The sequence below is a fragment of the Protopterus annectens genome, chromosome 17.part0 (assembly GCF_019279795.1).
Source record: "Protopterus annectens isolate FY-2018-M chromosome 17.part0, PAN1.0, whole genome shotgun sequence".
In the NCBI taxonomy this organism is placed as follows: Eukaryota; Metazoa; Chordata; order Ceratodontiformes; family Protopteridae; genus Protopterus; species Protopterus annectens.
In genome coordinates this window covers 142,149,389-142,174,422 of record NC_056751.1, presented here as the reverse complement: position 1 = coordinate 142,174,422, position 25,034 = coordinate 142,149,389, and the positions used below count along the sequence as shown (strand labels likewise).

At 43.4% G+C, this 25,034-nt stretch overlaps 1 protein-coding gene across 1 annotated transcript in view; it reads left to right on the top strand.

Annotated features, from left to right (window-relative positions):
* PTCH1 (patched 1) overlaps nucleotides 1-25,034 on the top strand; it is a gene marked incomplete in the record, with an annotated part of 1,119,051 nt that overhangs the window by 115,739 nt on the left and 978,278 nt on the right. The window contains 1 exon segment of the mRNA XM_044059325.1: nucleotides 21,666-21,855. Coding sequence (XP_043915260.1) covers nucleotides 21,666-21,855 — 190 coding nt within the window.

Sequence of the window (25,034 nt, the reverse complement as noted above, 5' to 3'; positions counted from 1 at the left end):
GACTGTGGTGTATAGTCCTAGGCACAAGACCATGACTATTTCTTATTACTTGGACAAAATTTTGAACGCCATTATTCAACAAAATAAATATTTTGTGAGTGATTCGTGGTCTTTGTTGGATCAATTAAGATTATATGAGTTTAAAGGCAATGAAAAGTTATTATCTGTTGTCATTATACACCAGTATTAATAATATTGATGGAATTAATTTTATGAAGTCATATATAAAAGAAGTTTCTAAGATTGATGATATTACCAATAGATTATGTGAGACTCTCGTGAAGTTAGTTTTAGAAAATAACTATTTAATGTTTGGGACGAATATATATAGACAAAAAGGTGGAGTGGCTATGGATGCCCATGTGGCACCATCATTTGCTAACACAGTATTGGTGGGAAGGCATATATTTAACAGCTCATCCTTTTTTTACACACGTTTGTTGGTATAAAAGGTTTATAAATGATTTGTTTTTTATTTTGGGGGGTAGCATAAATGAGTTTGATGCATTTCTGAAAGACATTAACTCTAACCTTTCATGGTTAAAATTTACCAAAGGGGAGGTAGGAATAAAGGTTAGTTGTTTGGATCTTTCAATAGAAATGGACATAACTAAAAATGTTTAATTGTATATTTAGGAAGGATACCTTTAAAAATAACTACTTACATTTTCAAAGTGGTCATCCTAAACACGTGAAATTTAATGTGATTAGAGCTAGTCATATTATCGGTGATGGTGGCTACTTTATGAAAGAAGTTGAGGGGGTGGGAGGATGACATAATGGTGAAGGTGTGTACCTTAAAGACACAAGGTGCAGAGTTGGATTCTCACATGGGGTAACTGGCTAGGCTTCAAATGTCCCAAAAGGGCAGTTAGCCTAGTATTAATCTATGAACCTAATCATTACTAATTTATTTTTAGAGAAGTTATCCACTAGATAAGTTATTAGATATTGGAAAGGAAATTAAAAGTCAACAGAGTGACAAGTTTCCCCCGATTTTTTTAAAGAATAGTATACAATTTAATACAGATAAGAAGAATATTGACTACACTATTGAAAAGGTATATGCTTTTCCTATAGCTATTTCAAGCGATAGTATAGCTATTAAAATTTTTTTTAAATTTAATATCAACTAACTGGAAAATCATCACAGGTAACCCAGAGATAGTTAAAATTCTGGAGGATGAGCCACAAGTTGTAGTTTAAAAAAAAACTAACAAACTTAAAAGCTTTGCTAGAATTTCATCCACAAGGTAGTGTTAAATTAGGCACATTTAAAATGGGTACCTTTGCCTGTGGTTTTTGCAAACACTGTAGATAGCATGAGTAACAGCAGTCTAGTACATGTTCCCCACATTAATCAGATGTTGCAGCACGTGTCATAGTTTTTATGTTGGTAAAAGTGTGAGACCTTTAAGAAGTTAGGGTAAGAGAACATATTAAGGCAATTAAAGATAGGAATATGTTTAATGCCTAAAGTGAACATAGTATTGTGAAGGTTTTAGAAAGTAGTTTTTCTGTCTTGGAATGTATTAATATGTTTCCTTTTACAAATGGATGTAATAAACTGTTAGAAACTAGAGAATTAAAATGGCAGATTTTATTAAGGCCAGATAGAAGGCTTGGTTTGAACGAACACATAAATGTTAAAAGTTTATTTAAGTATAACATTTTATGACAGCAAATATAAGATTTTATCTAATTTATGATACTGATGTTAATGTATGATATTAGCATATGTTAAATTAAATTTTATTGCATGAGCAAGGAAAATTGTTCAATAGAAAAGTAGGTATGAACACTTTTACTATGTTCATTGCCATTCATGGTTAATTGTATCTAACATGCTATTGGCTGATTAAGATGAGACTGTTTAAATATTTATTGTTCAAGGAGTTTGATTTAAGTTCCAGGTAAATAAAATGGAATGAAAACGCTAAGTGTGTGCCGTGGTTGGCTTTGATTCTTCAGACCTGAGCAGTGTCTCCAGGAAGTGTTGTTGTTTTATATATATATATATATATATATATATATATATCATATATAGGTATATGTGTGTGTGTGTGTGTGTGTATATGTATACATGTATGTTTTTATGGATATGAAAAAGTGTGTGTGTGTGTGTGTGTGTGTCTGTGCGCACACTAATACATTATATTGTCTTAGCGGGTCATCTCTGGACTTTAGTTGAAGTTAGGTGTGACAGCTATGAGAACATTGTGGATGTCTTATCTTTACAGTCTACCTGTTGTGAGCTGTATCCTAGACTTTCCAGGCTAATTAATTATTGTTTACATTATTCAAGTTCATTGATCACTGGACTCTGTGGCAATCTTTAAAGACCAGAATCTTTATCTTCCTTAAGGAGACATTTTTTTTTGCTCCTGTGCTCATGATGACCCATGCTTGCACATGTGTGTTGGTTAAAAATATCTGTTGGAAGCACTTCAGTCAACCTATATTCAACCTATATGTAACTATTTATACAGTGTCCCTACTTTGTGATGGTGGTTGCCAAGAGCCTCTTGGTAGTTAGCTCATTATGAATGCAGTCATTAACAAGAGTAACAGTGTTGGAAATTAACTTTTACTGTGCTGCACTGTCTGTTTTTTTCCAAGATTGAATCAGTCTGCATATCAATCAAAAAGAAATGCTAGCAGTACAGAATGCCCTAACAGCTGTCAAGGACCTTCTACACCCAGGACAACAAATAATAAAGACGGACAATACCACAGTAATGTGGTACATAAACAAGCAAGGGGGCACACATTCCTACCCTCTATGCAGGCAAGCAATGACCTTGTGGAACACTACACTGACTTACCAGGTTCAATTACAAGCACAATTCCTGCCAGAAAGAAAAACACATTGGCAGACGACCTAAGCAGAAACATCATGGATCCACACGAATGGAAACTAGATCCACAAGTATTTGCAATGATAGCTCAAAAATGGGGACAACCAGACCTAGATCTCTTTGCAAGCCCCCACAACTACCAACTTCAAAAATTTTGCACAAGGACCTTCCATCCTCTAGCTTGGAAAGTGGACGCCCTCTCATTCAGTTGGAAAACATTAACAGTGTATACCTTCCCTCCACTGCCTCTTCTAGCACAGGTACTGCTGAAAGTCAGATTAGAGAGGCCACAAATGTTACTCGTTGCACCAGACTGGCCACGCCAGCATTGGTATCTAATTTTAAGGAACGTGGCCCAAGGCCCACCATGGATTTTGCCACAAATTCCTCACCTGCTCACCCCAGCGAGACAATCAGATTCTACACAGCCAGCTCAAGACTTTAAACCTGGCTGCATGGCAAATTACCTAAACAACCAGCTAACACCTTTATCCAAAGCTGTTATGGATGTCATTCTGGAGGCCAGGAGACCAAGCACCAGGAAAACCTATTCAGACAAATGGAAAAGATTTTGCGCCTGGAACCAGGCTAAAGGCCTAAATCCCCTTGATCCAAACATCCCTCAGATTCTACAATATTTAACAGAGATGTTACGCAAAGGACTTTCCTTTTCATCTATTAAAATCCACGCCTCAGCAATTTCAGCTCATTACAGCACGGATCCTCCTTTATTCTCACATCCACTCCTAAGACAGTACCTCAGAGGGGATAATAACTTAAGACCGCCAAGGAGAGCTCTAACACCTACTTGGGATCTCAACTTTATTCTGGAAAAGCTTACACTGCCGTCCTTTAAACCAGATTTTTCAGCTGATTTAAAATTTCTTTCATGGAAACCTGCCCTACTACTAGCAATAACCTCAGCTAGAAGAATCTCAGAGCTACAGGCACTAATGGCAGTGGAACCTTTCCTCATTTTTCATCAAGACAGAGTCTCTCTACGAACTAATCCTTTTTTTATGCCAAAGGTGGTATCCATTGTGGCCCTAAACCAAAACATTCACTTGCCCACATTCTTCCCAAATCCCCAGAACAAAGGAGAAAGACTCATGCACTCTTTGGACATTCACAGGCAATTACGTTACTACTTGGATAAAACTATCTCAAAACAGACTATTTCTAAATGGATAGGGCATTGCATACGTTTCTGCTACACACATCATGGGAAACCAGTACCTGCTAACATTAGGTCCCACTCCACCTGCTAACATTAGGTCCCACTCCACCAGGGCTACAGCTACATCAGCAGCCTTTCTCAGGGGAGTGCCAACCAAGGATATTCTGGAAGCTGTAACTTGGAGTTCAGTGCACACCTTCACCAAGCACCATCACTTACCTCTATACTCCAAGACTAGAGCTGGTTTTGCAACTGCAGTTTTGCAGGGCCTACTAGCCTCTTCTAATCCTATTTGACTCCACCACCCATCCTTAGCTTTGGGATTCAACCCAAGTGTGATGACTGCAGCAGGGTAACAAGATGAACATAGTACAGTTTTGTACCTACCATAAATGTAGATGTTCGAGTGTTCACCCTGCTGCAGTCCAGGTTACCCTCCCTCCATCCCCTCTGAACTAGCTATACTTATCTCTACCACTGTATCCTGTACTACTTCTGTGGTGTATTTGCTTGTGCCTAAGGGTTTTGTTTTATTTTTATATATATATATATAAATTTTTTTTTTGCCTACCTATTGGGGGCACCTGACATCTGGGGCAAGAAAAACTAAAGAAAATGGTGTCGGATGCCTCTTATATACCCCTGGCGCACTGACGTCAGGGAAGAAGCGACAGCAACCGACGCCGGACCAAGACTTGGGTTATCCTGCCATCAGGCGGTCCCGCAGTCGGCCCGAATTCCAAAGTGTGATGACTGCAGCAGGGTGAACACTCGAACATCTATATTTATGGTTGGTACAAAACTGTACTTTTCTGTCTGTTATCTTTACACTACTGAAGTTTTTTAGGATTTATCCCTCCCCCCCCAGATTGCCAATGAGTTTGGGAGGTTTCTATGGTTTGGGATAAGAGACAGACATTTTCAGTTCCACGGAGGAACAGCTACTGCATGTCTTCAAGCACTGGACTTCATGGTATTCACTGTGTTCATAGTGATTCATGCCGGATGTCACATATGAGAGCTCTTTTGTGGGCCCTCAATGTTTTGTGTGACCAGCTTGGAAGTTTCTTAGATGCTCAGATCAGAATTTCCAGGAGTGCAAATAGCATCTTTTATAGTAGATTCATAAGTCCAGTCTCTGTCCTGACGGGGCCATTCAAGTCTCCATTCCCCTAATGACTGTGACCAAAGATATCATTGTTCTAAGCCAGCAAAGGGGATCATTATTTGGCACAGATGTCCCAAAGTACATGTTCTACCTGTAAGACCAATCTGCATATCAGCATTATAGAAACGAGAGCTGACCTTCTCTTGTAGGCATTTGAAGACTCCTTTCTAACTAAAGAGATTGGCTTTGTCTTTGCCAGGATGACAGTGGTTTGGTGTTGAAGGTTGGAAAGGGATAACTTGTGCCGCCTTTGTTGAGATGCCATGAGAGTGTGGGTGTAGACCATTCTTTCCACTCGCCACTGTTTTGGCTCTGACATCTAGGGAGAAGCTGGTTCTGTAGCAGATTCCACCAGCAGCTGTCTGTTGATCTATCATGAGTTGCTTGTTGTTTTTTTTACAGTGGACGAGCTGGAATTAGGGAAGATATTTGGCATTCCCAAAATTCATAAAAACAAAGCTTGTCCGCCATTTAGACCTGTGGTGTATAGTCCTAGGCACAAGACCATGACTATTTCTTATTACTTGGACAAAATTTTGAACCCTATTATTCACCAAAATAAATATTTTGTGAGTGATTCGTGGTCTTTGTTGGATCAATTAAGATTATATGAATTTAAAGGCAATGAAAAGTTATTGTGTCATTATACACCAATATTAATAATATTGATGGAATTAATTTTATGAAGTCATATATAAAAGAAGTTTCTAAGACTGATGATATTACTAATAGATTATGTGAGACTCTTATGAAGTTAGTTTTAGAAAATAACTATTTCATGTTTGGGACGAATATTTATAGACAAAAAGGTGGAGTGGCTATGGATGCCCATGTGGCACCATCATTTGCTAACATAGTATTGGTGGGAAGGCATGTATTTAACAGCTCATCCTTTTTATACACACGTTTGTTGGTATAAAAGGTTTATAGATTTGTTTTTTTATTTTGGGGGGTAGCATAAATGAGTTTGATGCATTTCTGAAAGACATTGTAATTATTTTACATTACAACACCTCTTCTTTCACTGGGAGAAGCCTTGCTGTGACCCATTTGCTGCATTTAAATTTGGTCAGGGATGCAATTTATCTTTTGTTCCTCCTTCAGGATAATTCCCTTGTGAGGTACTTGTCTAGTAGTGGCCCCAGCATTCCTCTACACCTTCCCTCATTTTCTTTTTTATCCCTGGCCTGGAAGAGCTGTCCTTCAACAGAAATTCAGTGTGTTCCCAATAGCCCGTTTTTGACCAGACAAGTGTGCCCCCCCCCATTGATTTGGCCTCCTGTCCGAGACAGGCTTCTCCATCTGAAGCTTTCCAAGAATCTGCTCTTTCACCCAGACTTCACTCCCACGGGCCAACTGACTAGATTCTCCATTTCCAGTGATGGCCAATGACTCTTTTGTACCTTGAGCAGGTAGTCCCGATTTTACCTTCGCCAATAGACCTTTCACAAGTAAAATTTATCAGACTAGATGGATTCAAACTTTAGTCACTGCCAGGGGGTTAGATGTTATTATCACAGATTTTTGCCTCTGACTTCAATTTCTGTTTTTTTTTTTTGTTAATGTCCATTTGCTGTTCACATTGAGTTTTCACGAAGGTGTTTATTCCATTTCTCTAACTTTGCTCAGTCTGCAAAACCATTTTGTGGGGCACTTTCCTACCTCGGCCCTTGATAAAGTCTGCAGACCCTCCTTGGGACCTGTACTTTGTCTTGGAAAAGCTTATTCCAACCCCAAATTGAGCTTACTTCCTCTGCAGACTTCAGACATCATCCTTGGAAAACTGTCCTCCTAGTTATTACCACAACTAGCAGGATTTCTGAGCTGTAAGCTTTGTGTGCCAATCTTCCTTATCTTTCACAAAGGTAGAGTTAATGAGGATGAATCCTCTAAGCAAAAGTGGTCACAGAAATGGCCACAGAAGCTAATATTAATAAATCAGTTGACCCCCTTTTTGTTCCTCATTACACTAGTCTTGGGGAATATGTCACTGCTTAGATGTGCAACTTAGATTTTCTTTGGAAAAAAAACAAAAGCCCTATGAGGAAGGAGTTGCAGCTTTTCATTTTATTTCCACTGAGAAACTGGGTTCTGAAGTGTCAAGTGAACCCTTTCTGTTTAATACAGACAATGTATACAATTTTGATAGCAGAAAATATGGCAAGCCTTTTACCAGAATTTGCAAATGCTTATTCTACTATAGTAGCCACTTCATTTGCCGCCTTTAAAAGTGCTTCCATGCATATTTGTGTAACTGCTGTATTGGCATAAAAAAAAAAAAAAAAAAAAAAAACGTCCGTATAAATATACAAGATGAGTGTGATGCAAATATCTGGGCCTACTGTTGGGGTCACCATTATTCATGGCATTTTTATGGGAGCCAGGCTTGGGACTCCAGTTGATGTCAGAGATAAACCTCCGCAAGACAGGTAGGAAAGTTGTGTATTTACTGTAATGATAAATTTGAATAGGCAATTTCATATCCTTCACCATCCCCACCCTTTTCTCTGCAGCTCGAATCTGGCAAGCGCCCTCATTATTAGGTAGTTCAGCAGCAGAATGAGTTTTTCTTTCGTGTTGTACTCTGTGAGATCTGGAAATGGGTTATTAGATGTACAGCACTCTAGATAAAGGGGAGATGCTAAGGTAACCTGGGAATATTTTAGTTGCTAAACTGACTAATTCCTGCTGGTCTTAGTACTGTTGGTGATGAAGATGAAAATGCAGATATGTCATCACAGTATGTACATACCCACTTTCTGTAGAAAAAAGGTGATGTTCACTTATGTTCGTCTCTTTACATCTGAACTAATACTACTCCAGTCCTGTTCCCTCTGTGGTCTTCTGTTTCTCTGAGCAACATACACATCCTGTTCCCAACTGTGCCTTGGCAAACAGTTCAACTTTGGGGATCCTATGTTTCATTGCCCACATCTATATCATAACATTGAAGACGCAAAATGTCAAACGCTCACAAGAGTGAAAATGCCGAAACTCGAATTCAGTATTGTGGGGGTCTGCGTGCCCCACACCCCACACTAAATATATATTCCAACTCCGAAATCGCACTACAGTGAGGATAGGGCAACTATCCCAATCTTCACTGTACTGCAATCTCAAAAACGGACCCTCGACATTACCGCACTTTCTCTGCTGTGCCGTTCAACATTTGTATTTTTCGATAACATGATATAGATCCCATTCCCCAGTTTGGGACCCAGTTCTATAGCAAACTACTGAGTGGAGGTGAATTGTACATTACAAATTCATAGCTTTAACAAATATTTGTGATTATCTTCAACCCAGGGATGTTTACATGTTTAATGGTGGTGAAATGAGCAGTTTGCAAAAAGTAGTAACCTTGCCATGATCAATGATTTGAAATATATAACTTGTGTATTGCTGGGTTGACTTTGGTCAAATTGTTGACACAGCCCAAATCTACTCAGGTAGCTTAAGTGTGTGGCGTATAGGTAGGTTAGCACAGATACGTGAAATGTAGGGTCATTGGAAGTACTGGGACTTGTAACACTTTTAAAAATGGTAACAGCAGGCTTTTTGTACATGTAAAGGGCTGTACATATGCTTGCATTTACCTAGGAGGTGCAGAAAGCAAGCTTGGGATGCCAGTTACTAGAAATCGGACAGTGTTGCAGTACTGAGTCTTGGGACTTCCTGCCATGCAGAGAAGCCTGTGGCCATCCTGAGTACCAGAATCTTTCACTATCCTGTAGCTTGTGGAGGTCTCTTGCTCTTTATCAGGACATCAGTTGTATATCATCCAATGCCATCTTCTGTTCTTCCTTGCCCTGTAGTCTGATGCACAAGACTGCATTTGTGAGTGTTATTGGTCTGTTCGTCGTCTTGAACTACCATAGTATTAGGATAAGTACCTTGTTTGGGGACATTCTTTGTCTTTAACAGAAAACATAAAAAAAATGTAATGTTTAATAACTGCATTTTGCTTGGGAAAACAAAAGCTTACTTCTCCTATTTGTTCTATTTAGGGCCTCAGCCTGCTGAGCCTACTGTCCCTTTTCTACTAGGTTCAACAACTAAACCATTAATTGTAGGGTCGAATCCCTCCAACAATATTTAGACTTGGGTAGGGCTAGGCCTTTGCACCCTATGGCATCTGCCAGTTCCCAGGACATAGCCTGCAATCCTTGTGAAAAAAATTGGTTTGTGTTGACAGTACAGTATATTGTGGATGGCCTTCATACTTGTAGGTGCAACACAGTATATGTTTTTTTTTTATGCCTCCATTTGAAGGGTACCAACTCTTTGTGGCACATGGTTGTTTTTTTGTTTTTATGAAGTGCCAAAAAAACTTCTGTCCTTGATATTTTTCCTGTTGTGGTACAAAGTTGGGTAAATTAAGATGATGTTCATGTTTCACTGTTGCAGTCATCACATTTGGGTCTGCCGGCCCGAATACCAGAGACTTAGTATTTCTGCATCGTTTGCTGTCAGGTCATCATTGGTATAAAGTAAGGCAGCCAACGCCATTACATCAGTCTTTCTTGCCGTGAAGCCCGAAGCAAAAGCAGTTCGCACAAGTGCCGGTCAGCCACTACCTGAGTTTTTGATTGAAGTTGAGGTTTTCTAAAACCAAGTACCCCGTTGGGGATCCTTTTTTCTTGCACTAAGCGATGTCAAAAAAGTTAATTGTCTCGCCTGTGGAAAGCAAATACCACACAGAGACTTCCACTCTTACTGCGTCACTTGTCTAGGCCCAGACCACGACATACCCCGTTGTCGCTTCTGTGCTCTGTTTAACGCCAGAACTATCCATCGTCAGGCCCTTATTGTAGCCAGATATTTTCGTTTACAGTCCTCAAATTCCGATATGGCTTCGGTAAGCCATCTGACAGCAGATCTTCAGAAAAAACGTAAAGATAAAGACAGAGACAGACCGCACAGGTCCAAACCTTCTGATGATGCTTCTGTTAAGCTAGTCTACAGTCCTCTGGTACTCAGTGAGGCGCTTTTGCAGCCACTGATGCCTGTTTCAGTTGATTCACAGGCCACTACCGAGACCCTTTCGGAGTCCGGTATGCCGTATAACTCTTCTTCCTCTAAGGATCCTGCAGTCGTCTCTACCTTGGACTGGTCTGGAGCTGCTGAACAGGCACCGGCGTCCGAGGAAGTCCTTCGCACCTCTGAATCTCAACACAAACCGACGTCTTCTTTCTCAACTACCGTTCTTTCGAAAACAACCAAGTTCCTTAGACCTAGGGTTCGAGCCACATCCAAAAAACCAACTACCCACTCTCAGGCGCCTGGTACCTTGCCTCAGTCTTTAATGCTTAAAATGGCAGAAGACCTTAAGCTGATCAGGGGAAGTCAAGCTACCCCCTCAAAAAGATCTGTCCCCAGTAGTTTTGTCTGAACAAGAGCCAGATGAATCTGATGCATCTGACTATGAAGACATGCAACCCCTCTCCATTTATGAGGATTCTGATGCAGAGGAATCCATTCATTCGTCCTCTCCCCCAGAGGATTTTTCCTTTGGGGAAACCCTGCATACTTTAAGGGAGCATTTCCAATGGGAGAGTCAGGACTACCCTCCCTCTAAAAAGAGACTTTGGGAATTCCTAGATCTTCCACAGCACAGACCCTTAGCCATCCCCCCAGTCGTGGATGTGGTGGATGATGTTTTCCTTGAATCCAGCTTGACTCCTGCTGCCAGAAAACCAGACAGGTACTACAGGGTCCCTGACTCACACAAATGTCTTTTTTAAAAATCCAACAGCTGGCCCTGAGGTCATTTCTCAAGGGCCAAAAGGGATTAAAGCGACCTGTGCTAAGAATCCAACCCCCTCAGACAGGGATTCCCAGAGCATTGGACAGACTGGGTAAAAAAGTATACACCTCAGCTACTCTTGCTATTAGGGCACTAAATTGTCAGTTCCATATGCTTAAATATCGGCAACATACCTTGGAACTCCTTAAACAAAAAATGTCCTTTCCTGCTTGCGCAGAATCTAAAGATTTACAAGACTTGATGCATTCTGCAAGTCAAGTGACTAAACACACTTTGCAGTGTGGTTTTGACAACCTAGAAGCTTCTTGCAAGGCAGCAGTCAGTGGATCTTGTCATTAGAAGACATGCATGGCTTAAGGAACAACCCCTGCCAGATCATGTCAAATCTAAATTGTTGGATGCACAAAGATAACTTATTTGGTACTAAGGCAGAAGAGGTCTTAAAAAAGATGGAAGAAAAAGCAAAATCTATGCAAACAGTTAAAGATTTCTTACAGGTCCAGCCCCCTAGGTTCAGCAGGCATTTTCCCATCAAGCACTGGTCCTTTCCTGCTGCAAGTAAACAGGCCCAGCCTAGGCCCTGTAGAGATGGACCCTGCCAGACAGCAGCTCAAGGGAATGCAGCAGAGATTTAAGCGATGGACTACCTCCACTTCAAAACCAGGGAGTTCTAAGCCACCCCCTTATGGTAAGAACTCACCATGACTCACCTCTTCCCCTCCGCCTACCTTCACATACCCCTAGGAGGAAAACTCTCCTTTTCATTCAAGCACGTGGGCCACCATTAGCAAGGACCAGTGGGTTCTGAACATTGTGTCTCAGGGCTACAAATTCTCCTTCCACACCCTTCCAACCCCAAAAGGGTTCCCAGATCTACCACCAAATCAGTTGGCAGAGGCTCAAAAGCAAATCCATTCCCTGTCCTCTTTTGAGGGCAGTAGAGCATGTTCCTGCAGAACAGATAGGCCAAGGCTTCTACTCCAGACTTTCTCTGGTGCCCAGAAAAGAGGGCACCCTGGTACCCCATCCTCTAACTATCCATTCTAAATACCTACCTGCTGATCCCATAAATTCAAAATGCTCACCCTCCAGCAGCTGCTACCCATGCTCTCCAAGGGTGCTTGGGTAGCCACCCTGGATCTAAAAGAGGCCTATCTCCACATTCCTATCAGGGAGTCGTACAGAAAATATGTCTGCTTCAGGGCAGGATCTCAACACTTTCAGTTCTCTGCACTTCCCTTTGGCTTGTCTGCTGCTCCCAGAGTTTTCACAAAATGCCTGGCTCCGGCCATTGCATTTTGCAGACAAAGTAGTCAAATTTACCCGTACTTAGATGACTGCCTTATTCAGGCAGCCAGCCAGGAAAAGCTGCTCAAACCCCTGGCCTTTGTAAGGAGCCTACTAACCTCCCCTAGGGTACACAATCAACAAAAAGAAATCAAAACAGGTGCCCACCCAAAGGATAATCTTCCTGGGAGCAAGTCTGGACACAGCATCCCAAATGACATACCTTACACCAGAGAAACAAATTTTCCTGTCAGCCTACTTCTCTCAATGGGCCACCAGGCCCCAGCTTTCTGCAAGGAAAATCCTGCAAGCCCTGGGGTTCATGGCCTATTGCTTTCTCCTCATTCCATATGCCAGACTGCATATGAGGAACCTAAGAGTCTTTTGTGTCAACACTCTCAAGACCTGGAAACTCTTCTACCTATTATTCCTTGCCTCAGAAGGAAATTTCTTTGGTGGGCAACAGCCTGGTTCCACAACAAGGGACTGCCCTTCTCCCCGCACCCCGCCGCCCAGACCGCTCTCCACAGACTTATCAGACTACGCTTGGGTGCACACCTGGATGACATGTGCATACAGGGCCAAAGGATCCCACAGCAAATCCCCCTGCACATCAGTCAAAAAAAGATTATGGCTGTGAAGCACACCTTGATGGCTTTCAAGCCCCTTCTCTCTCCAGGGGTTCTCCTGATCAAAACATGTGGTTCATCAACAAACAAGGAGGGACTCACTCCTACCCTCTATGCAGGCTGGCCATGACCCTTTGGCTCACAGCCTCTTCCATGCAACTACATCTGGTAGCACAATACCTACCAGGCTTTCTCAATTCCCTGGCAGACCAATTAAGCAGAAAGCTTTTGGACCCACATGACTGGTAGCTCAACAGAAGTACCTTCTTCCTAATAACTCAGAAATGGGGAATCCTGAAGGTCGACCTCTTTGCCTGCCACACCACCCATCAGCTAAGCAAATTTTGCACCAGGGAGCATCACTGCAGGGCTTGGAAAGTGGATGCCCTGTCCTTCCCCTGGGTCAGCCTCTTGGTCTATGCCTTTCCTCTCCTACCTCTCATCCCCAGGGTACTGCTCAAAATAAAGGAGGAAAAACCAAGGATTATTCTTATAGCTCCAGACTGGCCCCAACTGCACTGGTACCCCTTGCTGCGCAGCCAGTCTCCGCTGCCTCCATGTCATCTTCCTCAGATTCCAAACCTCCTAACCTGGGGGAAGGGGAATTCATGCATGCCCAATTGCAGACACTCAATTTGGCAGCTTGGCTTATTCCCTAAGCTCGAACCAATCTGCCATCCCAAGTAAACAGGTTCTGGATGTTATCCATGAGGCCAGACGCCCTAACACCAGAAAGTCTTATGCAGATAAATGGAAAAGGTTCTGCACCTGCATCCAGGCTAAGGGGACCAGTACGGCACAGCCCTCCATCCCTCTCATTCTGGATTACTCGGCTGACCTACTACACAGTGGTCTCTCTTTCTCCTCTATAAAAATTCATGCCTCTGCTATTTCTGCTCATTTTTCCACTGAGCAGCCCCTGTTCTCACACCCTTTGATCAGACAGTTCCTCAGAGGGGCTAGCAACTTGAGACCCCCCCCCCCCCAGAAGGGCACCAACACCAGCCTGGGACCTTAACTTTGTCTTGGGGAAAAGCTCACCCTGCTTCCTTTCGAACCAGCTTCTTCTGCAGAGCTAAAATTTCTCTCCTGAAAGACAGCCTTCCTTCTGGCCATCACTTCAGCCAGAAGAGTCTCTGAGCTGCAAGCACTCATGGCTGTGGAACCCTTCATTGTCTTCCATGCAGACCGGGTATTCCTCAGAACTAACCCATCCTTCACGCCCATGGTGGTGTCCAGTATGGCTCTCAACCAATCCATTAATTTTCCCACCTTATTTCCTAATCCCCAGAACAAGGGGGAAAGGATTCTGCACTCTCTCTACATGTGCACAGACAGCTCTGATACTATCTTGACAGGACTAAGCCCTTCAGAAAGTCTTATCAATTGCTGGTTAGCTTTGCTACAGGAGCAGAGGGCAAAGCCCATCTCCAAGCAAACCATTTCCAAATGGAAAGCACACTGCATCCATTTCTGCTACAAACAGCATGGTAAGCCTCCCCCCAAGGGGGTCAGGGCACTCTCCTCCAGAGCAGCGTCTACCTCTGGAGCTTTCCTCAGAGGAGTCCCCACCAGGGACATTCTGGAGGCTGCCACCTGGACATCTGTTCACACTTTTACTAAGCTTTACCACCTGCCTCTCTTCTCCAAATCCAGGGCAGGGTTTGCCTCTGCAGTTCTGTAGGCCATCCTAGCCAGCCCCTAGCTTCATTGACTACCTCCACCCATTTCCTCAGCTTTGGGAATCTACCCAAATGTGATGACTGCAACAGTGAAACACGAAGAACATAGTACAGTTGTGTACACTTAGCATAAATCTAGATGTTAAGAGTGTATTCACTGTTGCAGTGCTGGTTTCCCTCCCTCCATCCCCCTTTTTCCTCTTTCTCCTTTTGTTAACCTTCTTCCTTGTTGTTCTCCTTTCCTTACAAGGGACATTTTGGTGTTTATTTTCCACTGGTGGGGGTTTTCTACCAGAACCTGGCCCCCTACTTTGGAGGCTTCTGACAGGATAGGGCAAGAAAAACTGATATAGTGTCGTTGGCTGCCTTACTTTATACCACTGACGACCTGACGTCAGTCCTCAAGCGACACCAACCAATGCAGAAATACTAAGTCTCTGGTATTCGGGCCGGCTGAGGGCTATCCTGGCAGGGATACCCCAAATGTGATGACTGCAACAGTGAATACACTTGAACATCTACATTTATGGTAAGTGTCCACAACTGTAATTTCTGACACTTTTTTGGTTAACATTGGTTATTCAAATGAAGGGTTACAGAGAATTGCATTTATAGGTGCTTGTTGCTGTGTAGTGAGAGTACACACACAAGGAAAGTAAAAGTCACTGCTGTTAAGTGTTTGGTCATGTCATGTAGTCACAGCTTTGTTTTCTTCTGACATCCCTCTACATCAAAAGTATCTACAAAATTTGCCCTTAATGTGATGGTATATAGGTGTACTACATTGTTCATAGGTAACACTGGTGATTGGAATCCCAGTACAAAGACCACCTATATGCCTGTGTGTGGGTTTCTGCTAATTAAAACAAAAAGTAATTAATGCAGAGAATTAAAAGTGTATTAATGCAGCAAAGAGCCGAAGACCAGTTTTTCATTTAATCTGTGTGTAGAAAAATGCATATATGCGCGCTTCATATGTCCCACAGTAAAATAAGGCAAATGAAAAGCTGTTGATTATCTTATATACTGTATTTCCAAGCATACCTCTTAAATATACCAATATCGATGAGCAGTTCCATATTTTGCTTCACAAAAATCAATATTCACATTGAAATGGTGTGCCATGCAATCATCTTTAAGATTTCCAAGGTTAAGTAATACCGAATGATATAGTTTCCATAACACAAGTACACTAACATATTTTAATTATTCAGTCTGAGTTTTCAGGTTAGTTTATAACAATTTATGATGTCCTTCAAGGATGCATCTGCAGTCCTTACAAATGGGTTGTCCTGTCGTCAGGCAGCCCTTCGGTCGGCCGGATTCCAAAGTCTGGGTCTGGCCTCGGCTGGTGTCGCACTTCACCCGACATCATAGCTGCAGTTCTTCGGGTATAAAGGCATCAGCCGACGCCATTTTCCTCAGTCTTTCTTGCCGAGTGGCGCCCGAAGCAGAAGCTGTTCGCAAGTGCCGGTCAGAACCAGAGATTAATACTACAAGTACCGAAGACTTCTAAAAAGCTAAGTACCCCGTTTGGGGACTCTTTCTTGCCTCAGCCGATGTCAGAAAAAGTGAATAACTGTTTAACTTGTGGGAAACAAATACCTCATAAAGATTTCCACTCTTACTGCTTACCTTGCTTAGGCCCAGACCACGACGTAGCAGCTTGTCTAGCCTGTGCTTCTTTCAACCGACGGACGCTTAGACGGCGGTCAGAATTTGCTGAAGAGTTTTTCGGCTCTGATTTTGCTTACATTATGCCGTCGGATCCTCCGACTATGCAAATTTCTAAAAAGCGCAAGGAAAAGGACTGACACTCACAGTCCGCGGTTTCGGCCGAAACCACGGTTAAGCCTACCGCGAGTGTCTCTGTTTCGGCTGAAACAGAGTCCACGGTATTTCCTTCGGCCGAAAGCTTGCCACTTACCGAGGCCTCATCCAGCCTGGCTGAATCTGCTACCAAAATCCCACCTGCTCTTGCAGGTTCACAGGATTTATCTGATACTATCCCTTTGGATATTTCTACCCCTGCACGTGGAGCTGCTAGGCCTCCTGCATCCATGTCGATTAAGGCCTTTGCCAGGGCTAAAGCAGCAAAAACTACAAAATCTGTGCCTGCTAAGACCCCCTCTCACAGGCCTACTTCTAGTTCACAAATGCTTAGTCTAACAGAGGATCTCATTTCGTTGATCCGGGGATCCCAACCACATCCAGACAGGGCCTCTCACCCACCTCCAGAGAAGAGGACTAGAGTAGAGCCCCCTGAGCCAGTTTCTTCTGATGGCTCCTCTGATGAATCAGATAATTCAAACCCTCCAGAGGGCCCCTTTTCTCCTTATGAGGACTCTGATGCAGAAGAGTCCATTCCTTCTGCCTCTCCGCCTGAGGAATTTTCTTTTGGGGAAACCTTGCATGCTATGAGGGAACAATTTCAATGGCAGGGCCAGGATTTTTCAGACTCTAGGAAAAGGCTTAGAACCTTTTTGCATTTGCCACAGCATAGGCCTTTAGCCATTCCTCCAGTCCTTACTGTTGTGGATGATGCTTTTAATGATGCTTGTACTGCTCCTGATTCCCTTCCTCCGGCCCCTGCTAAGCCCGATAGGTACTACAGGGTTCCGGACACACACTATCATTTGTATAAGGCCCCTTTTGCAGATCCCGAAACTATCTCCCAGGGACCCAAGGCTGTAACAGCTACTTCTACTAAAAACCCCCTCCCCTCTGAAAGGGAATCTAGGGCCTTAGAGAGATGGGGTAAAAAAGTTTACACTTCTGCTACTCTTTCAGCTAGGGCCTTGAACTGTCAATTCCACATGATTCAGTATCAGGAATTTATGTTAGACCAATTAACTAAAAACTGTCCTCGGATGAACCATTAGACAAAAAATCTGTACAGGAAATGGTACATAACATTCAGCAGATCAGTAATCACTCCTTAAAATGCGGCTATGATGCACTGGAGGCTTCCTTTAGATCAGCCATGACTGGCACAGTGATCAGAAGACATGCATGGTTAAAAGAGCAGTCCTTACCAGACCATGTTAAATCAAAGCTCCTAGATGCTCCCATGGATAAGCTCAATTTGTTTGGCTCCCCTGCACAGCAGGTGCTGAAGAAAGTGGAAGAGAAAGCAAAATCTGTCCAGACAGTCAAGGATTTCTTGCAGGTCCAGCCTCCAAGGTTTAGCAGGAACTGGCCTTCCAAGAATTGGTCCTTTCCAGACACCTCGAGAGCTCGAGAGGCAGGAATAGGCGCTCAAGAAGCAGGGTCAATCCAGAGGTGCCTACAGGGGACGTCAGTGGCAGGCTAACAACCAGCGAAGTACAGCCACAGATCCAGCCACCACCACTTCCACAGGACAATCGCAGTGACATGGTTCTGGCACCGCCTACCAGGGAACAACTAGAGGCACCCTTAGGCGGGAAGCTAGCCTTATTTTCAATAAACTGGCATTACATCACAGGAGACAAATGGATTTTACAGACAATAGACCAAGGTTACAGGTTTCACTTCCATACTCTACCAAGGAAGAGAGGAATGCCAAACCTACCTCCAAATCAGAAGACAGAAGCTCTAGAACAAATAACTCACTTACTAAGGATGAGAGCTGTAGAAAGGGTACCATCTATGGAACAAGGGCAAGGATTTTACTCCAGACTCTTCCTGGTACCAAGAAAAGAAAACCAATGGAGACCTATTCTCGACCTGTCCGCTTTAAACACATACCTCATTGTTCCAAAATTCAAAATGCTGACCCTACAGCAGCTTCTTCCCATGCTGGGCAAGGAGTCTTGGCTGGTAACTCTGGATCTCAAGGAGGCATACCTGCACGTCCCCATACGACCAAATTGCAGAAGATACCTCAGATTTCTTGCAGGATCAGAGCATTATCAATTCTCAGCATTGCCCTTTGGCTTATCTACTGCGCCCAGAGTATTCACGAAATGCCTGGCATCAGTAATTGCTCATTGCAGGCTTCAGGGAATTCAAATTTACCCTTACCTGGACGACTGCCTGTTACAAGCGGACAACAAAAACAAATTAACAAAAGATTTGGAAAGGGTCATTCATCTACTACAAGCCCTGGGATACACAGTCAATATGAAAAAGTCAAGGCTGATACCATCCCAAAGGATAACTTTCTTGGGTGCAGATCTGGACACATCAAAACAAATGGCATTCCTGACAGTAGAAAAACAGGAGCAACTCCCTTTGTACTTCATGGCATTAACAAAGCAGAACCAGCTAACAGCAAGAAAAGTCCTGCAAGCCCTGGGTTACATGGCATCCTGCATAATATTGATTCCACATGCCAGACTACATATGAGAAAGTTACAGTGGTACCTAAGGAATTTATGGTCTCAGCACAAGCACAGCCTAGAAACCCAAATTCCAATAATTCCATGCCTGAAACAAGAATTCCAATGGTGGGCTCAGGCCTGTCAATCAAACAAGGGACTGCCCTTCCACAGCACTCAACCAAGCCAGACCATCACAACAGACGCCTCAGACCTCGGTTGGGGCACACATGCTGGACAAGTGCATACAAGGCTTATGGACTCAAGACCAGCTGCACCTACACATAAATCAAAAGGAAATGCTGGCAGTAAAACTGGCAATTCAGGCATTCAGACCATTTCTTCGACAGGGTCAACTGCTGATAAGGACGGACAACACCACAGTTATGTGGTACATCAACAAACAGGGAGGCACACATTCATACCCTCTATGCCGGATGGCAATGGACCTCTGGAATGTGGCACTGAGCTTCAACATTCAGCTACAAGCAATTTTGTGCCAGGAAAAGAAAATATACTAGCAGACATCCTAAGCAGAACTACCACGGTTGCCCACGAATGGATGCTGCATCCGGACATCTTCAAAACCATTACAGGGAAATGGGGACTACCAGAAATAGACTTATTTGCATCCCCACACAATCACCAACTGAAAAATTCTGCACAAGGACGTACCACCCACTTGCTTGGAAAGTGGACTCCTATCTTTCAGTTGGAAAACCTGACAGCATATGCATTCCCACCTCTTCCCTTGATGCACAAGGTGCTATTGAAGATCAAAGAAGACCGTCCAAGGATCATCCTGATAGCTCCAGACTGGCCAAGGCAACATTGGTACCCATTACTGAGGAGTATGTCTCGGGAACAAATATGGCCTCTGCCCCTAGTTCCCTTGCTGTTAACACAGAACAACTCAAAACCCTGCATCCAAACCTGAGAACACTGCAGCTGGCTGCCTGGAACATTGCATAAGACCAAATAACCCAGATTTATCTCAAAGGGTTAAAGACATTATCTTGGAGGCCCGCAGACCCTCAACAAGAAAAAATTATTCAGCAAAATGGAAAAGATATCTCATTTGGAGTACTGCAAAAGGAGAGAATGTGTCACTGGTAAACATAGCTAACATCCTGGAATACTTGGCAGAGCTCTTCCACAACGGCCTGTCCTATTCTTCCATTAAGATTCATGCATCAGCTATTTCAGCAGAATACAACTTGGATCCTCCAGTCTTCTCACATCCTCTGCTCAGGCAGTTTCTGAGAGGGATTAAAAATGTAAAGCCACCTAGGAAGCCACCATTACCAGCATGGGACTTGAACTTTGTGCTAGAAAAGTTGACACTCCCTCCTTTCGAGCCAGAAGCAACAGCAGAATTACAGTACTTATCATGGAAAACTGCTTTCCTGCTTGCAGTCACTTCAGCAAGAAGGGTATCTGAGCTACAGGCATTAATGGCAGTACAGCCCTTCCTGATCTTCCATCAAGACAGAGTGTCCATGAGAACTAATCCTACTTTTATGCCAAAGGTGGTCTCCAGGGTATCTTTAAATCAAGCTATCCACCTACCTACATTCTTCCCCAACCCACAGAACAGGGGAGAAAGACTGTTGCATACCTTGGATGTACATAGACAATTACGTTACTACCTGGACAGGACCAAGAGCAATAGAAAAACTGACCAGCTACTGGTAGCATATGCAACAGGAATGGAAGGAAAAGCAATTTCAAAACAAACAATCTCTAAGTGGATAGGAAATTGCATTAGATTTTGTTACTCCTACCATGGGAAGAAAACTCCAGAAAACATCAGGCCTCATTCTACAAGGGCTACAGCCACTACCACAGCTTTTTTACGAGGAGTGGCTACCAAAGACATTTTAGAGGCTGCTACTTGGTGCTCCGTGCATACATTTGCCAAGCATTATAATTTACCTTTATACTCCAGATCCCGAGCAGGTTTTGCCACTGCTGTTTTGCAAGGGATCTTAACTACACCATAATCTTATTTCTCCTCCTCCCCCAGTTTGGCTGTGGTATTCTACCCATTTGTAAGGACTGCAGATGCATCCTTGAAGGACATAGTACAGTTTTGTACCTACCATAAATGTAGATGTCCGATAGGCATGCATCTGCAGTCAGGATTACCCACCCTCCTTCCCCTCTGTGGTACTCCTAGGGTATTTGCCCATCTTGTAGCTAGCTGGGGGAATCTATTATGGTGTATTTGTTTGTGTATATGTACATACATGCTTATTTTTTGTTTGCTCTCTACAATTTGGAACCATTTGCATTTATCCAAATTTAGCCTTCCTAGAGGGCACCTGGCATCTGGGGCAAGAAACACTGAGGAAAATGGCGTCTGCTGATGCCTTTATACCCGAAGAACTGCAGCTATGACGTCGGGTGAAGTGCGACACCAGCCGAGGCCAGACCCAGACTTTGGAATCCGGCCGACCGAAGGGCTGCCTGACGACAGGACAACCCATTTGTAAGGACTGCAGATGCATGCCTATCGGACATCTACATTTATGGTAGGTACAAAACTGTACTTTTTACCTGTCCACATTATGACAAACCTCAGGTCACATTTAGGAGACTGATTTGGTTGCAAAAAAAAAATAGACAGCTGACATTTCATTCATATGAGAAAAGTAAATGCTTAATTCATCTTGCAAAACTGAGGGCATGCTGGAGTAATATTTACATGTGATGCAAACCCTCATTCTTGTGCCTCTTGATGCAGTTTTGAATTGGTAAATGCATACATTATTATGTTAATATTTCTTTTGTCAGTTGGTGGAAGACTGAGCCAGGAGTTAAACTACACCCGACAAAAGATGGGAGAGGAGGCAATGTTTAACCCCCAGCTTATGATTCAGACTCCCTTGGAACCAGGCGCCAATGTCTTATCAACAGAAGCACTACAACAGCACCTTGAATCTGCACTTCAAGCCAGCAGGGTACATGTTTTTATGTACAACAGGTAAATGGTGTATGATCATTCTGTTGTTGTCCTGAAATGCACCGATGATCTTGCCTACTGTTATTTGGGTTTATTTTTTTTTCCCTAAAAAATTCTCTCTTCATTGATGTACTGTCCTTTGACTGTAAGATTCATTTATTCTCTTCCATCTGTATCTGTTTTTTACCCTGTACTGCAACTCATTGCTCTAATTGCAGATGTGTTTTACAACCACTGCGTCTACCCATCTGAAACACATGAACACACACACACACACACACACACACACACACACACACACACACACACACACACACACACACACTGCAGCCAACATACTGAGAATCCTCTGATTTTGAGGAGACTAATACTGAAACAGCTTGAGTCATAGGCTACCTCTACTTTGCGGCTACCTCTACTTTGCTTACCTAAGGCATGTTAGAGATCACCTTTTCCTTGGTACTGACAGCATCTTGATTCAAAGACATCTTGCTGTTGTCAGTAGTTGCTCAGTGCACTTTGGAGGAATAGTAAAAATGTATAAAACGTGAGCCCTTTCACAGAGTCCTCTCTGCTTTCTCAGACATACTACAGTAACTGCTGCTGTTGTTTAAATAATGATACATCTGTGTCAAATCCAATCAGTTGACAGTATCTTGAAAATAAAAATTAAAAAGACATACACTATGTAAACAATCAAATCATATAAATAATGGAGTAAAAATGTATGTAAAAAACTGTAAAAGCTTGCTGTATAGAGTTAGATAGTGTTAAAACTGTAGAATATATGTATAGATGTTAAAAGATGTGTGTATTCCAAACGAGTTGGTGGCTTTTTTTGGAACACTTTGGAGGAATGTGTACATAGTAGTGAGGTTTTCTTCAGTGTTGGGTGGAACTACAGTGTAGGGTGCACAGTAAGTCGGTCTGTATGTCCCCTCATTGGAGTGCACAGACAGAAGGAAGAAAAACACGCAATGTCCTTCAAGAATGCAACTGCAGTCATAACATATGGGTTGTCCTGCCTCAGGCAGCCCTCGGTCGGCCGGATTCCAAAGTCTGGGTCCGACGTCGGCTGATGTCGCATTTCTCTCAGAGCGGCTGGAGTACATAAGCATCAGCCGATGCCATTTTCTTCAGTCTTTCTTGCCGCGCGGTGCCCGAAGCAGAAGCAGTTCGCAAGTGCCGGTCGGTCAGCTCCTGTATTCTTCGATTCCGAAGTCATCAAAAAAGCTAAGTACCCCGTTGGGGGCCTTTTCTTGCCTCAGCCGATGTCAGAAATTACTGAAAAAGTTAACAATTGTCTTTCTTGTGGTAAACAAATACCTCATAAGGATTTCCACTCTTACTGTCTTCCTTGCCTTGGCCCAGACCACGACATCTCGGCCTGTGTAGCCTGTGCTCGCTTCAATAAGCGCACTCTCAGGCGCCGGGCGGAGTTCGCTGAAGATTTTTTCGATGAAAAATTTGCTTATACAATGCCGTCGGAACTTCTGACATCGCAAACTCCCAAGAAACGAAAAGACCGGGACCGACATCCTCGGCCCGCGTCTACCACCGACTCCACGCCAAAACCTACCGCGAGTGCTCCGGTTCCCCCTGAGACGGTTATTCCACCGCTCGAACCGAAGACACCCCATTACCGACGACTCCGATTCCGGATACCACTCCGACGCCAGTTATAGATTTTCCTACGGATACTGAAACCGAGGAAATGCCCGAGACCATTGCTGTAGATAAGGTCACTCCTGCACGTGGAGCTGCCGGGCCTCCTATGGCCATGTCTATTAAGGCCTACACTCGGGCTAAGGCAGCCAGCAAGACCAAGCATCTTACTGCTAAAGCCTTACCTCAGCCTACTCCAGAGACACAAATCATGACTATGGCCGCAGACTTAATTTCTATGATTAGAGGTTCACAGGCCCATCCTGAGAGAGGATCCCAGCCTCCTTCTGATAAGAGGCCCCGGGTTGAACCCTCTGACCCTATCCCTTCAGATTAAGATTCTGAGGATATTTCTTTTGGGGAAGTTCTGCATACCATGAGGGAACATTTCAAGTGGCAAGGCCAGGAGTATTCTGATTCCAGAAAGCGCCTTCGAACTTTCCTTAAAAAGCCCCAGCACAGGCCCTTAGCTATTCCTCCTGTGCTTGATCTTTTGGATGATTTATATTCTGACTCCTGTGTTACCCCTGATTCTCTTCCTCCTGCTCCAGCCAAGCCAGACAGGTATTACAGGGTCCCAGAAGCACATTCCCATTTATTCAGGGCCCATACTGTTGATTTGGAAACTATTTCTCAGGGACCTAAAGGTGTTTCAGCTTCCACCTCTACAAAAATTCTGCTCAAGGACATACCATCCACAAGCTTGGAAAATAGATGCTCTCTCATTCAACTGGAACTTCCTAAAAATCTATGCATTCCCACCTCTGCCACTGATGACCTCAGTATTACTAAAGATCAAAGCAGAGAGACCCAAGGGGATCCTAATAGCTCCAGACTGGCCAAGACAACACTGGTATCCATTACTACGGAGCATATGTCACACCAAGAAGTGGGCCCTTCCCCAATGGCCCCTACTTATGACTCAACACAACTTCAAAACAGTGCATCCAAACCTTCAGACACTGCAGCTAACAGCCTGGGAGATCCCATGAATAACCTCAATCTATCTCTCCAAGGAAGTTCAGCGGATATTAACAGAGGCTCGAAGACCATCCACCAGAAAGGTTTACTTAGCAAAATGGAAGAGATTCAGCATTTGGAATACCAGCAAGGGACATGATGCATCATTATTGAACATCCCACTCATCCTGGAATATTTGGCAGATATTCTACAGAATGGACTCTCATATTCTTCCATAAAGATACATGCTTCAGCTATTTCAGCTAGATATAACACTGATCCGCCTGTCTTTTCACATCCTTTGCTAAGGCAATTCCTCAGTTGAATCAAGAACATTAAGCCACCAAGAAAGGCTCCAGTGCCAGCCTGGGACCTCAACTTTGTCCTAGAAAAACTGACTCTACCTCCATTTGAGCCAGCAGCTTCAGTCGACTTGCAATTTCTCTCATGGAAGACAGCTTTCCTGTTGGCAATTACCTCAGCAAGAAGGGTTTCGGAACTACAGGCCCTAATGGCAATTCCACCGTTCATAATCTTTCACAGAGACAGGGTCTCATTAAGGACCAACCCTACT